This window comes from Heteronotia binoei, chromosome 3 (genome assembly GCF_032191835.1).
Source record: "Heteronotia binoei isolate CCM8104 ecotype False Entrance Well chromosome 3, APGP_CSIRO_Hbin_v1, whole genome shotgun sequence".
NCBI lineage: Eukaryota > Metazoa > Chordata > Lepidosauria > Squamata > Gekkonidae > Heteronotia > Heteronotia binoei.
In genome coordinates, this window is record NC_083225.1 from 155,268,697 (window position 1) to 155,283,379 (window position 14,683).

Sequence of the window (14,683 nt, forward strand, 5' to 3'; positions counted from 1 at the left end):
AAGAAAAAAGAACCCCTGCCGTGCTGGTCCTCAAACAAAGAGCAGCAGACTCTAAAAAATGCAGCTGGTGCATTGGAGTGCAGTTTATTGCAACTGCTTTGCCTACCTGCCATTCAGCAGACACCAAGGCCCGTGGCTGACAACAGAGCAAAAATTAGCAGGGGAGACAGCTCTAAAGAGCTTCAGCAGGATCAGCAGCAAGGGGGATCTTGAGACAGCAAGTAGTTTTAGATGGCTATCTGTACAATTCCTTATAATCAATTAATACAAACACCCTGCTGTTAGTTCTATATTAAGAACAACAACAACAAAAGTATAGAGAAAGAAATGCTACCGGAACAAGCCCATGGAAACAAACAGGGGCTTACCTTCAACAACTGCCTATCAGTATAGGGTTTTAGCTCAAAGACATCCTCTATCCTTTCCAACTGGTTATCTGAGTGCCTTTTACACTTATTCCAAAGTTCCTTATAAATTTGTACATAAGCAAGTGAAAGAAGATGCTGATTGGGATTGCAGGACTACTACCCAATCATGATCAAACAGGAGTCAGTATTGTTGAGATGACCCCTGTGGTCCTTATCTACTGCTGGAATGTTGCTGAGAAGCTGGGAGATGAGGGGGAGTCTGTGGCTGAGGAAACAAGGGCCAACTGCTATTTCATTTGATGCAGAATGCTACTTTCACTGACACGCCCTTTGTCCACGTAGACAGGAGGCCAAACCCACAGAATGCTCTGCCTATCAATTCAAAATGACTAGCTGTAAAATAAGGGTAGCTGGGAATTGGCAAGCAAGTTTTTTTATATATAGTAGAGGGATAATAACAGTGTCATCATTGTGGATCTCAGTGTGACCACTCTCATCTCATCCACCAGGGAAGAGAAGTGACAGTGAGTGGGCATTATTCTATCTGCCTCACGCTTCTCCCATCCAGAATCACAGACCTCCTCTGGGGTTGGTAAAAACAGCTTGTGGAAGTCTCTAGTCTCTGGCCATTCTTGGGAATAGTCATCTTGTTCCGAAGAGTGACCCCCTCCGGGTTTGTCCCTGACAAATCATTAGAAACAAGACCTGGAGATGTGGTTTGTGAGGGGCTTCTTATGGGAGAAAGTAACACCCTGGAGTCTGCAGAGGAAGATGGATGGTCCATGATGGGGAAGGGAGGACTGAATAGGATAAGGCTCTGTGGTCTCCCTGGCCTAGATCTGTATGAAGGCTTGGAAACCCCTGATGGCCTCTCCATTTTTGAGCACTGCGGGTTGTCCGTGGTAGTCTCTCCTTCAGAAGTACGCTTTCGGCGAAGAATTGGTACATCCTGGATGGAATTATGATTTGAGAGGGGTGGTTCTACCTTTCCAGTTGTTGCTGAATCCATAAAGGTCATGCTGTTATTTTCTTTCCCTTTTCTGTCTCCCTGTGGACTCTTTGGGAGCTGCAACTGACCATGAGCATTTGGAGTTGGCTTGCGTTGGCCTGCATTGGCTTCTGCTTCCTTGTTTTCTTGAGCCTTGCAGTTGGGGTTCTGTGTCTGCAGAGGCTGGGGGACCTGAGTGTACTGAATCTTAGGTGGTATAACTGGCACAGCTCTAGCCTGGCACATCTTAACCATGAAGGATGTTCTCACTGCTGAGACACTCACTGGAGCTGAGTTACGGCGCCCAGTAGCAGCATGAGCCATCATGATATAATCTAGGTCTAGGTCTTGGTGATCAAAATGAGAACCCCAAAGATCTGCTTTATCCTTGTTTGGGCAGGCAACAGGTAATGATGGGACAGAATCACTGCCCCTAATCTCTTTTGGGCCACAGACCATGTTCCCAGGTGGCGTGGGCACAGAAAGACTCTCAAAGTTAAAAAGATTGGCAGTTGGGAGAACAGATTCCAGATTTAGAGAAGTGGGCCTTGGTTTCTCTTTCCGCGAGACACCTTCATTTTTACTGCTCTGTAATTCTTTGGCACAGCCTAGATCTTTGATGACAGTCGTTCCAGTGCCACTAGCCTGCTGAACTCTGGATGCACCTTTTTCTGGACTGCTTGAACTTAAGCTCTCTTCAGAAGTAAACTGCAGCAAAGGAGACTTAAGCTTTAAAACTTCCTGGTGGTCTTTGTCCTCATATGTTTCCTTCTCCTCTGATACTTTATGAGTGTCAGGGTACAGTCCTTCATGCTCAGGTGGCAGTTCTCTAGCTGTGAAGCCTGCTTCATGGCTCAGAGGTCTCCTGCTGGATTCATCTGGCTTGGAAGCCTTCTCTGAAAGATTCAGCCAAGCTTCTACTCTGTCACTTCCTTTCCACAGTGCTTGGGAGGGCTCTTTGATCCCTGAGAGGAAGACCTCATGAAGATGCTCCTCACCTGTACTTTTGAAAGGCACCTGGACAGCCCAGTGCCTCTTCACAGAGTCCTTGCTGTCTAAGGAAAAGCTACGACTGAAAAAAGGCTTCTTGAAATGGGTCCTGCCCATTCCTTGGCCTGGTGTCTGAAACTTGTGAAGCATCTCTCCTTGAGTGTCCTTAAAGGTGGGAGAATGGAGAGGACTAGTGACCCACTGGTGATCTTCCCATGGCTCCACCAACTCTAAGCTCTGCACATGGTCTGTCCATGTGTCATCATCTTGCTGGTCCAGAAAGTCTTGGGTTTGATCACTTGTAATGCCCTCTTTGAGCTGGTGGACTCCAATATTACTTAAATGGTCTGGATCCCTTTGATCTGAAAATGCTTTATCAGCTTTCTCTGTCTGAGTTACAGCAGCACCTTCCTTCTGTCTTTGACAAAACACAGTATTATTTTCCCACTCTGATTGGTCTACAAGCTTTTCTTTGAAATGTGATGACTTATCTCTTGAAAGAGTTATGTTCTCTTGTAATTCTAATGAAAGCTTCCAGTCTTGAAACTGAGAAGGAAGGTCATTTCTGGTCTCCACTTCTTCCAGACATTGTTTTGGACAAGGTAGTTCATGTGGCACATTTTCCAGTTTTAGTAAGGTGGAAGAAGCATCACTGAGCAGTTTGGAGCCCCAGGCAGGTGACTCTGTTGCTGCTCTGGAAGAGCCACTAAACAAAGAAACGTGATGTACAGCTGGTAGGGTTTGGATCATGTTCTCTTCAGATGGTGTTGGAGGTAGCACCAAACTACATGGTAAGCTGTTTGCTTCTGGGGATGAAAGGGATACAGGGCTGTGTTTAAATTCTTTCTGTTTCTGGTTTTTTTCTGGAGCAAGTGCCAGTGGGACTGATGTCTCCTCTTCAGACTCAACGATTTTCAGCTCCTGTTGAATTTCTGGCCACAGCGGTTCCATTACAGCATTGGAATGATGGTCATCAACCTGGAGAAGAGAAATGACATTAAAAGTCAGTTGCCTTTTTTTGCTTTCTGTTTTCTCTATCTACCAATTCTCCTTTTGGGGGAAGAAAGGTAACATATTATAGCCCAATCTCATCAGATCTTGAAAGTTAAGCAGGGGTAATACTTGGTAGGAAGACTACCTGGGAAGACTCTGCAGACGAAGGCAATGGCGAACCATTTCTGCTTCTCACTTGCCCCATCAGCCCTTTGCTGAGGTCACCACAAATTGGTTGTGACTTGAGGGCACTTTAGACACCCAGTTTGCTTTCTGGGGGATAACTAAAAAGACACATGATGAACATAATTTATTTCTGTCTACAAACAGTATGTTTGTGCACCCATGCCACCTCAGTTCAGACTGGGACTGCACAGGGAGTAGAAAGATTTAACTTCTGAACTCCTTGGTAATTCTGCTAATCTAAAACAGGAACTGAGCAGTTATCCATGTTTAATGGAGGGGAGATATGTCCTTTAAAATATTTTTTTCATTTTCAAATAAGTCTAAATTTTTCCTGTACAAAGTCTAATTTTATTTAGTTAAACCAAATGGGGGTTGAAGGATTACATCCCTCCTCTTCCCACATAGCCTTTATCAAACCGTAGCTATGCACACTCACAATTTCCCTTTACAGACTGATACTTCATCTTTATCATGTCTGCTTTAGGCCTAATGCATGCAAGTATACAAATTAACCATGTGAAACATTGTTAACAGAATATATCCATTGGTCAATGAATTCTAAAGGTGGTCTTGCGAAGCAAGAGCTAAGCGTGTGCCTTGTTCAGCGAATTTCCTTCAGGCCTTTCATTCGTTTTTTTCCATTAAAAAGACTCTGCCCATTAAAAAGACATATCCCCTTAAGTAAAACCTTGACAGATAAAGAATACATCTACTGGAAGATGACTACTGAACTTTCAGCACTCTCTTTGGAACTGATGCTAAAAATCCAGAATGTGTTTGGGAATTATGGAGCAGGGAAGCAGAGTACAGCCATTGTCCCACTGAAATAATTTCAACACTTTCTGTGACTTAAGAGTTTAAAGAACTGGAAATAGCCTTTTAAACAACCCAAGAAATAATTAATTTCAAAGAGCAGTAGTGCCCCAGTGAAGGTCAGGAAGGAAACTGTGGAAGAGTGAAGATGACCTGAACTGAGCTTCTGTTTTGTATCCTGCTACAGGTATGTCTCACCATAATCAAGGGGGGGGGGGGTGTGGACACGTATGGTATAACCCAAACTCATTGGATCTCAGACACCAATCAAGGTTGGTACTTGGATGGGGGACCACCAAGGAAGACTCTGCAGAGGAATGCAATAGCAAACTACCTCTGCTTCTCACTTGTTGTGAAAAACCCCTTGCTGGGGCTGCCATAAGTCACTTGCAACTAGACAGCACATACAAACATAGGGCCAAGAGTCAGGAGCTTTTTCGTGCAAGCTAAAGAGCAGCAGCCAAAGGCCTCTGGGCCCTTGAATCTTTGCTGAGAGTTCACAGTAGGGTTGCCAGCTTCCAGGTAGGCCTTGTTTCCACTACCCTACAAAGTACCTTTTTTGAATTTCAGCCTCAGCTGCTTACTACACAGGGCTGCCAAGCTCCCAGTCCATGTGGGGGTTCCCCCGCCCAGGAGGCTCCCAACCTGGCAGTCCACATTGGGTTGGGGGGGGACCTCCCCCTACATTGCCAGCGTGATGACATCACCTGGAAGTCACATCATTGCCTTGGGGTGACATCGCACAGCTGCCACTCTAGGTGTTTCTAGAAAAATCTATGGTTTTCCCGAACAATCTAGACATTTGGGAGGAAAAACTCTATAGTACAATACGATAGAGTTTTCCCAGAAATGCCTAGAGCAGCCACATGTGGCACTGCCATCCCAATGACATCACTTCACATTACATCACATCACATTGTGGTGGACTTGGCAACCGTATCACTACATGTCCCTGAGACTCAGAGCCAAACTAAACATGAAGGCATCCACAAGGCCACTGTTGCTGTTTTAAATACACTGTTAAATGTCACAAGGGCCCATTGTTCTTGTTTTCCCCTCCCCATGCTTTTTCAAATGCTTTTGATAAGCACCCCTTTGCAGGTGCTTTGGCATTTGAAAAAGAGCAGGGGAGGGGAACAAGAATGCCACACTGCAGACCGTGAGAACATAAGAGAAAACATGTTGGATTAGGTTAATGGCCCATCCAGTCCAACGCTCTGTCACACAGTAGCCAAAAAAACCAGGTGCCATCAGGAGGTCCACCAGTGGGGCCAGGACACTAGAAGCCCTCCCACTGTGCCCCCCAAGCACCAAGAATACAGAGCATCACTGCCCCAGACAGAGAGTTCCAACGATAAGTTGTGGCTAATAGCCACTGATGGACCTCTGCTCCATATCCTTATCCAATCCCTTTTGAAACTGTCTATGCTTGTAGCCACCACCACCTCCTATGGCAGTGGATTCCATGTGTTAATCACCCTTTGGGTAAAGAAGTACTTCCTTTTATCAGTTCTAACCTGACTGCTCAGCAATTTCATTGAATGTCCGCAAGTTCTTATATTGTGAGAAAAGGAGAAAAGCACTTTTCTTGTATTGTGAGAAAGGGAGAAAAAAACCAATCAGGATCAGGCCCTCGACATTTTAAAATGGCGGCAGCATCCTCTTGATGGCTGTGAGGACACCATCACATTTGGTTTGACCCTCAGCTATGGAGAAAACCTAAGCAGGTCTACTTAGAAGTTATCCCCATTTTATTCAATGGGACTTACTCCCAGGAAAGTGTTCTTGGGATCTCCTTAAACGTAGCAGTGGATCCCTCTGCTTCCTCTTGGCACCAGGCATTCCCTCTCCACACACCCACTCATCTGTCACCCTTATCCAGATCAAGATATTCAAATTGCTTCTACCTTATCAAAAAGAGAAGAGCTCCAGGCATTTGACAAGCAGGGACAGGCTCAATAAACCTGCCTAGTTTGATTAGCTAAGATTATGGTTTCCAATTCGCAGGGGCAGAATCAACCACTGGACCATCAGCTAGCACTGACTAATCAAGCTGACCAACATTAATTGGTTACTAAGTATGAATCATCTGATGGGTGGGGCAGAATTAAACCAATTTGCAGGCACACCTACACAGTAATTGAAACTTCAGGAGGAGTGTCAAGAGGGTGCCGTTATAGCTGAAGGGCATATTTGGGACAGCAGAAGAGGTTGTGGAGGATTTTAACAGAAAAGAACAGAGGGAGTGGATAGTTAAGAGACAAGTGGCTGACGCACACAAAAAAAAGTTCTAAACTTGTATGTTCACTTAGGGTTTCCAAATTCCAGGTGGGGCATGCAGATCCCCTGGAATTACAACTTGTCTCCAGACGAAAGAGATCAGCTCCCCTGAAGGAAGCAGCCTCTTTGGGGGGTGGACTCTGGAACTCAGAAGTCCTAGAGGGACATCACACCCTTGCTGAGCTTCCTCCCCTCCCCAAACCCAGCTACCCCCAGACTCTACCCTCCTAAGTCTCCAGGAATTTCCCAACAGAGTTGGCAATCCTAACTTCAGCACTGCAGTCTCTAAAGGCTGCTTGGTGTGAGGTGAGCACAATGGAAAGGTGCATCACAAACAGACACTATTGAGGATTTGGACTTTCTCTGCAAAGTGGCTCTTCTCCTAAGTCATTTCAACAAGGAAACAAAGGGCTTTCTTCAATATCTTCTCCTTACCAGCTCCCTTAGAAGTGGGGAGTCCTCCACTTGACTGCTTGGCCCTTCCTGCTGCCAAGAGTCTTGTCCTGGCCTGTTCTTCATTTTCAGCTGACTGGCTTCATCTCCATCTGCTGGGGGTTTCTGTTCCTGGCTACGTTTTTCTCCTGAAGCTGAGCTCTTGACACTGCTCTTTATCTCTTGGATTGTGATTGCTGGCTGAAGAATACCTAAGGATTCAGGCTTCTGAGTGGGCATTATTTTTTCATTGGTAACATCTGTATTGAAGGCAAAATAAGAAGTTATTAACCCTACCCCCAGGGGAAAAAAACCCACTGAGAGTGGCCCAAACATCCCTAGAATTGGAGCATGTATCTGACCCCAACCCAAGAGATGGTCAAACAACGCATGATTTATTTATTTAAAACATTTATTAGCCAAGGAGGCTTAAAATATAAAATAAAAAACAGTTTCAAAACACATAAAAGATGTCAGTTTAAAATCTCAATTAGGACTGCAATATTTTTTTAAAAAAAATCAGTCAAAATGCAGTTTGAAATACAACTGTCCTTAGCTGCCTCCTGTGGATTAAAAGTGAGAGGGCCAGGCATACCACCCCGGTAAGGTTGTTCCATAATGATGGAGCTGCCACCAAAAAGGCCCTCTCTTGTGTACCCACCAGATGAAATTCTTTGATTGGTGGGACATTCAGAAGGGCCTGTCCCTGTGATCTTACTTCCCAGGCAGAAACATAAGAGAGAAGACAGTCCTTCAGATACTCAAGTCTCAAGGGTTTTAAAGGAAGAAACCAAAACCTTGAATTGGGTTTGGGATTGCATGCCAGTTAATTGCTGTAGTATCAGAGTTACAGGGTCATGACTGGCCAGCCCTAAAAGGAACGTGAGGGAGGAGCTCATACGGACCAAAAAAGATACTCATGTTGTGCTGGTCTTTTTCTGTTCCAAGTCTGAGGGTGGAAGCATTTCCAATTTGGGAAATGGCACAGTAGCATAATAGAATCATCGAGTTGGAAGGAACCTCCAGGGTCATTTAGTCCAACCCCCTGCACAATGCAGGAAATTCACCAATACCTCCCCCCCACACACACTCCCAGTGACTCCTACTCCATGCCCAGTGACCCCTGTTCCATGCACAGAAGATGGCAAGAAACCTCCAGGATTGCTGACCAAACTGGCCTGGAGAAGAATTGCTGCCTGATTCCAAAGAGGCAAACAGCATTTCCCTGGGTGTGTAAGAAGAGGCCATGAAAACTAAGCATTGATGCAACTCTTCCAACCCTCCTTCTCATGATCTGCCTAAGTTCACGGTATCAGCATGGCTGTCAGATGGTCATCTAGCCTCTGTTTAAAAACATCCAAAGAAGGAAAGTCCACCACTTCCTGAGGAACTGCTCTGTCAGGAAGTTCTTCCTAAAGTTTAGTCAAAAACTGTTTTGATTTAATTTCAACCCACTGGTTCTGGTCCAACCTTCTGGGGTAACAGAAAACAACTCCACACCATCATCTATATGATAGCCCTTCAAGTACTTTGAAAATGGTTATCATATCACCTCTCAGTCATCTCCTCTCCAGGCTAAACATATCCAACTCCTTCAACATTTCCTCATAGTACTTGGTCTCCAGACTCCTCACAATCTTTGTTGTTCTTCTCTGGACATGTTCCAGCTTGTCTATGGGCCTTTCCACACTCTACTATTAATCCTGGTTCAACCCTATCCCCGAAACTGACATTCTACACTGTACTCAAGTCAACCCTGTTTTTATTACTGGAGGGTGGGGTAGGGTTTGTTTCCACATTTAATTGAGGTCACCAGTTTCACCTAACAATTGTCCTGGGATATATGGATGCTGTAATAACCAGAGACAAAAGCAACATAAATGGCCACGAGTAGAACTCAGAAAAAAACGGTTTGAGATCCAAATGTGGAAAGGGCCCATATCCTTCTTAAATTGTGGTGCCCAAAACTGAACACAACATTCTAGGTGATGTATAACCAGAGCAGAGTAAATTAATACCATCACTTCATGTGATCTGGACACTGTTCTTCTGTTGATACAGCCCAAAATCACAGTTTTCCAACCTGTCAATGTCATTCTGTATCTGTCTTCTTCTGTATTTGCAACCCCTCCCAAATTAGTATCATCTGCAAATTTAATAAGAATTCCCTCTATTCCTTCATACAAATCATTTTTAAAGATGTTGAACAAAATAGGCCCCAGGACAGATCCTTGAGGCACTCCACTTGTCACTCCAAGATGAGGAGCCATTCACAAGCACTCTTTGAGTGCAATCCACCTAACAGTAATAGGATTCAAACCACATTGTACCAACCTGTCAACAAGAATATTATGTAGAAGCTTATCAAAAGCTTTACTGAAATCAAGATAAACTATGTCTACAGCATTCCCCTGATCCAGCAAGGTAGTAACTCTCTCAAAAAACAGAGATCAGGTTAGTCTGATATGACTTGTTCTTGAGAAACCCATGCTGGCTCTTAGTAATCATAGCTGTCCTTTCTAAATGTTCAAGGACTGACTGAAGATTTGTTCTAAAACTTTTCCAGGTATGGACATCAAGCTGACAGGTTAGTAGCTACCTGGATCCTTTTTCCTTCTTGAATATGGGGACAGCATTTGCCCAGTAGAATTACACTCCTCCACCATCTAAATCTGTAGTCTTACCACTCAACCCTGGACTACTTTGGAGGAGAAAAAGATGTGCCTGGATTTCCACATATAATTCCTCCCTCAAAGTTAACCTGCCCTATGTTTTAATAGCTGTTTTATTTTTATATGCATGTGTGTGTATTTTATCTCAGTTTTAATGATTCCAATAATGTGTTTTTATTTTGTTTAATGGTTTTTAAGATGCATTTTTATTATGCATGTTTTTAATCTGTTAGCCACTTTGGTAGGCCTGAAGAGGGCAGAAAGGAAGAGATCAATTTTGTAAAAAAATAAATTTTGCTTGGTGCTCTTAGGGAAAAAAATGATGACATCCCTTTTATTCTTTGAAAAGACCAACATTGTTTGAACTATGAAGATTTTCTTGGGGTATTTTCTTTTTTATCACACATGTCTAACAGCAAGTATGTAGGAAGAAATAAAGAAAAAGTTAAAGGCTTTTATAGCCCAAAATGTTTCAGACATTTTGGCTTTCTACCAACATACGTGGATGAATTCCTCCTACATTTTGGATTGGTGTAGCTCTCTTCTCTTTGGGGCACTTTATCCATCAGACTGTACCCAAACTGGGTGCTATTCTTCAAGTACAAGAGGAGTCTACACAATGCCCCCAAAGATACACTGGCTGCTGGTCCCATTGTGCGTGAAGGATTTTTAGGCAGCTGAATTCTATTTTTGAGTTTTTAAAAAAATATAATTTAGACTTCAGTTCTTTCCTCCAGCTACTTTGGATTTTCAGCTCACCATGCTGCTGATACAATCTAAGGTCCAAATTAGAAGTTACACGCCAGCAGAAGAATGTTACCTTTCTGGCCTTTAAAAAAAACTACACTAAAGTTTTTAAAAGGACAATTTGGACACAGGATAATCAGGAGGAGAAGAGGTAGGACAGGAGGGTACCTCATGTTTTCCTGCCAGTCTTTTTCTCCGCTGCCAAATTCTTATCCCTCTCCATACAGAATTCTAGATTTGTGCAATTTTGTATGCAGTGGGAGACTTTCTCTTTTGCAGTGCTTTAATGAACATGAGATGGGCCCATCTAGATCTTTCCACTGGTCTATCTAGACCAACATCCTGTGTCACACAGTGGCCAACCACTTACTCTGGAGGGCCAACAACATGGCATAGTGACCCCTGATGTTGCCTTCTATCACTGGGTTTCAGAGGTTCACTGCCTTTAAATATGAAGGTTCCCTGTAGTCAACATAGCTAGTGGTTGCTGATAGACTTATTGTCTGCAGATCTGACTCATCCCCCTCTAAAGCCGTCTATGTTATGACCTCTGGCAGTTAGCTTCACAATGCTGAGGGAAGAAGTCTTTCCTTTTGTCTGCCCTGACTTCATTATCTGTTACCCTCAGCACAACACCTTCACCAGGCCTCACAACTGTCTGAGATGTAGGAGATGCTCCATCTTTAATAGAAAACCTGAGAATAAAGATTAGGTTATGGGCAGTTAAGAGGTTAGTGTATGTGGGAACATGACACATCTCAACCAAAGCTTTTTTCAGTGATTCTCTGATGCCCTGGCCATGACTAATGACCAAAGTTTGCATGACAACAAAAACTTCTCAGGCCATTCAGGAATTTCCCTTATAATACAAGCTCCTCAGGAAACTGAATAAAATGTATCTCCTGAGCCACTGACACTAAGCTTTAGGTCAGCCGCAGTGGAATTATGCCATTCAAACCCTTCTAAAAGCAACTCCTTCAGTGAACATTCTAAATAACCCCCTAACAGCAGAACAGATCCAAACCACTGGACCTATCCGTACCAGCAAATGAAGGGCTATGGGCATTTGCCCCAGTGGCCAATTCCCAGGTTAAAAAGGGTTTAATTTGGGTACCCCTAAACCAGAAAGTTAGGTCCAGTCATCATCCCGGACTGTTCCTTCACCACTTTGCCAGGATATTTCAGCCTGTATAGCTTCCATGCTACTTTGGTACATCTTTGCCTTCCAGGATCAGGTGACTTTCCTCCTTGCTGCTCTAATCTGCTCCCACTTCGCCTCAACCTCCGCCTCCAATGCCTGGCTTCTTTGGTCTAACTGCCTTCCTGTTTTCCAAGCCCTGCCCACAGAAAGACTCCGACTCCACCTCCTGCTCCTTTGTCTTCTCCTTACCTTCACTCCCTCCCTCCTTCAATCTACTCCCCCACCAGTCTCCTCTCTCCAGAGACAACATACACTCATAACAGACATAGGTGGGTTTCCAGTCCTGACACCAAGCCATGGGAGACACATCTAGATTTAAAAGAGGTGCTTCCATTAGGAATTATTTGATTGGCTTATGGATTGCTTATTTTCCAAAGGTTTCATCATTCTATATATATCTAGTCATTCTTAGTAGAACATATCCCACAATTGTAGAACAGTATATTGCACTTCTGTTGAGTCTACCTATTTTTCTTTGTATTTTATTTCTGTATTTTAAACGTTCAATAAAAACTAAAAACCAGTTGTTGTCTTCCTCCATGATTCCACCCAAGATATTGCTCTAAGTTCATGTGCATGGAGGCGAACTTAAGAATCTTTACCCTGGGATACAGGAGATGAATCTTTACCCTGGGATACAGAAGATGTTTACTCCCTTGGTAACATGTTCCTCAACCTCATGTGATGCCACCAAGTTCTATTATGACTAAATGTGGAAGGATGATTTTACTGTAACATCTTCCTGATTTTACTGGAGCATCTTCTTGCATGCCATCCTTTGAATAACCCCTCCCAACTTTCTTCTCCTGAGCTTACCTGCTTCTGCTTTGGGCTCCACCTTCTTTTCTTCCTTGACTGTAGTATGTTCTGGCTTAGCTCCTTCTAGGACTGTAGAAATGGCACTGTCTAACCCCAAGAAAGAAGATTCTTGCAGACTGGAGAGAACAGCCTTTTCCTTTTTAGGCGAGCGGCAGGGGGTACTGTTGATACTGATGACAGCAGACACCCGAAGGGGCACTGAAACTGCAAAGGGCTCTGAGATATTCAAGGCTTTGTGCTGGTGCCGGGGGGAGGCCTCCAGGGGGAAGAGAGTCCCATGGAATCCTGATTTGGTAGCCCCATCATTGGAAGTGTAGAACATGCGGCACATCTTTGGGGAGGTCTGTTCACCCTCCAGGTCTTCTGTGGGCCGGAAGACTTTCAGCTGCTCAGGGAGGGGCCTGATTTGGGTTGGCTGAGAAGCGTCTTTGTCTCCTCTGTCCTCTGTGCCCCCCTCTGCCCCTTTCACGGCAGCCTGTGGAGCCCATTCACTCTCCAACCTGCTTAGATCAGAAGGGCCACCTGGCCCTCCCATCCGCGGTTTTGTCAATGGAACGAAAAACCCTCCAGCCGCGGCTGTGCGCTTGAAGCGGCTTTTTTCATCATCTCCTGAGAAGAAGAAAAGAGATTAGATTTATACCCTGCCTTTACTTGGGGTCTCAGAGCAGCTTACAATCTCCTTCCCTTACTCTCCCCTCAACAGACACCCTGTGAGGTAGGTGGAGCTGAGAGAGCTGTGAGAGAACTGCTCTTGAGAGAACAGCTCTGTGAGAACCCTCTAAGGAAGGGAGGGTTTAAAGCAGAAAAGTGTTGTCAAGGAAATGCTGATCCTCAACTATCCTAAGCATGTTTACAAGAAAAGTAAAAAACCCAGGCTAAATACAGTTGCTCAAGGACCTTGTCAGAGATGGAAAGCCCCGAATTCACATTAACTCAACACATCACTCACTAAGTCTTCTAAGCCACATTTTTCTTTCCAATATGTGGAGTAGTTCTGGCTGACTTCAGTAGAATCTTTGAGTACAAAATGTGAACTGATTCCTGAACACAAAACATGAGCAATCGTCGGGTTCGCTGCAGCCGGAATTGCTGTCTTCCATCAACTGCATTAAGTGCTTTGAATGGCAGCAAACAGCAATCCCCCACAACGTAGCATCATTTATGAATGGTGTGCATGCACACACACACACCCATAAATTGAGGGTTTTCCCTCAGTAAAATACTTGCTAGAAGGGGAACTCATTTTTTACTGGGCAAGCAGGTAAGTTTATTTGCTGCAGGGGGAAAAGGCCATTTATATACATGTGTGCTATTCATAAATGGCACCTGCACCCATTTTTCTAGGGTGATGAATGATACGTTAGTGCCACACATACTTACTGGATGATGCCTGGGACATCCGTCCAAGCTCCACTACCAATCTCACATTCACCAGCTCATGCCTATTTGAAAAATCACTTGCCCATTAAAAATAAAATAAAAAGCATTTTCCCATTTATGCCTTTCTTCCATGCAGGCTGTGCGTGTAACTCCAGAAATATGAAAATACCCCTTATCTTTAACCACACCACAAGCACTGTCTTTTGCATCAAAGGGAGGCTACATATCATGGCCAACTTTACAGGGAAATGAGGCAGAGGTCTCAGGCAGCAGATCTAGGTTTGAAACAACTTTGTCTTCACTCCCATTGCTTCCCACAGGAGCATGAGCAGCTAATGCTCCTTCCCCATCCTGGTTCCCCAGACATGGGTGGAAAACTGAGCATATCCAGTGGAACTCTCTGATCTCTTGTGGGTGGTGTAGGTCACAGTGGGTGGAAGTGAGAGGCAAAGGGATAGTGAGAGAGGTGGCAGTGGCAATGGGTGGCAGTGGGGATGCTTGCCTCTGGTGACACCCCTTTCTAAGCTACCAGTTCTGCCCATTCCATGATGTAAAGATGACGATGTCTTATATTGTTGCTCAGGGCTTTTGGGGTAGAAAAAGCCAAGCAGGAACTCATTTGCATATTAGGCCACACCCCCTGGCAACACCATTCTTACACGTAGGACTTCTTGTAGGAAAGGCCCAGCAGGAGCTTATTTGCATATTAGGCCACACCCTCTGACACCAAGCCAGCCAGAACTGCGTTCCTGTGCGTTCCTGCTCAGAAAAAGCCCTGCTGTCGCTAATGTGAGTCAAACACTCGTATAGAGTT

General features: G+C 44.4%; 1 protein-coding gene across 1 annotated transcript in view; it reads right to left on the bottom strand.

The window, feature by feature from the left end:
- Positions 1-465: 465 nt before the first annotated feature.
- Positions 466-14,683, bottom strand: part of ARHGAP31 (Rho GTPase activating protein 31) — a 148,013-nt gene continuing 133,795 nt past the window's right edge. The window contains exons 10-12 of the mRNA XM_060234660.1: positions 12,487-13,098; positions 7,054-7,310; positions 466-3,324 (exon numbers count right to left, since the gene is read on the bottom strand). Of these exons, the coding sequence (XP_060090643.1) occupies positions 904-3,324; positions 7,054-7,310; positions 12,487-13,098 (3,290 nt within the window). The 3' untranslated portion in view covers positions 466-903. The remainder of the gene's footprint in view (positions 3,325-7,053; positions 7,311-12,486; positions 13,099-14,683) is intronic.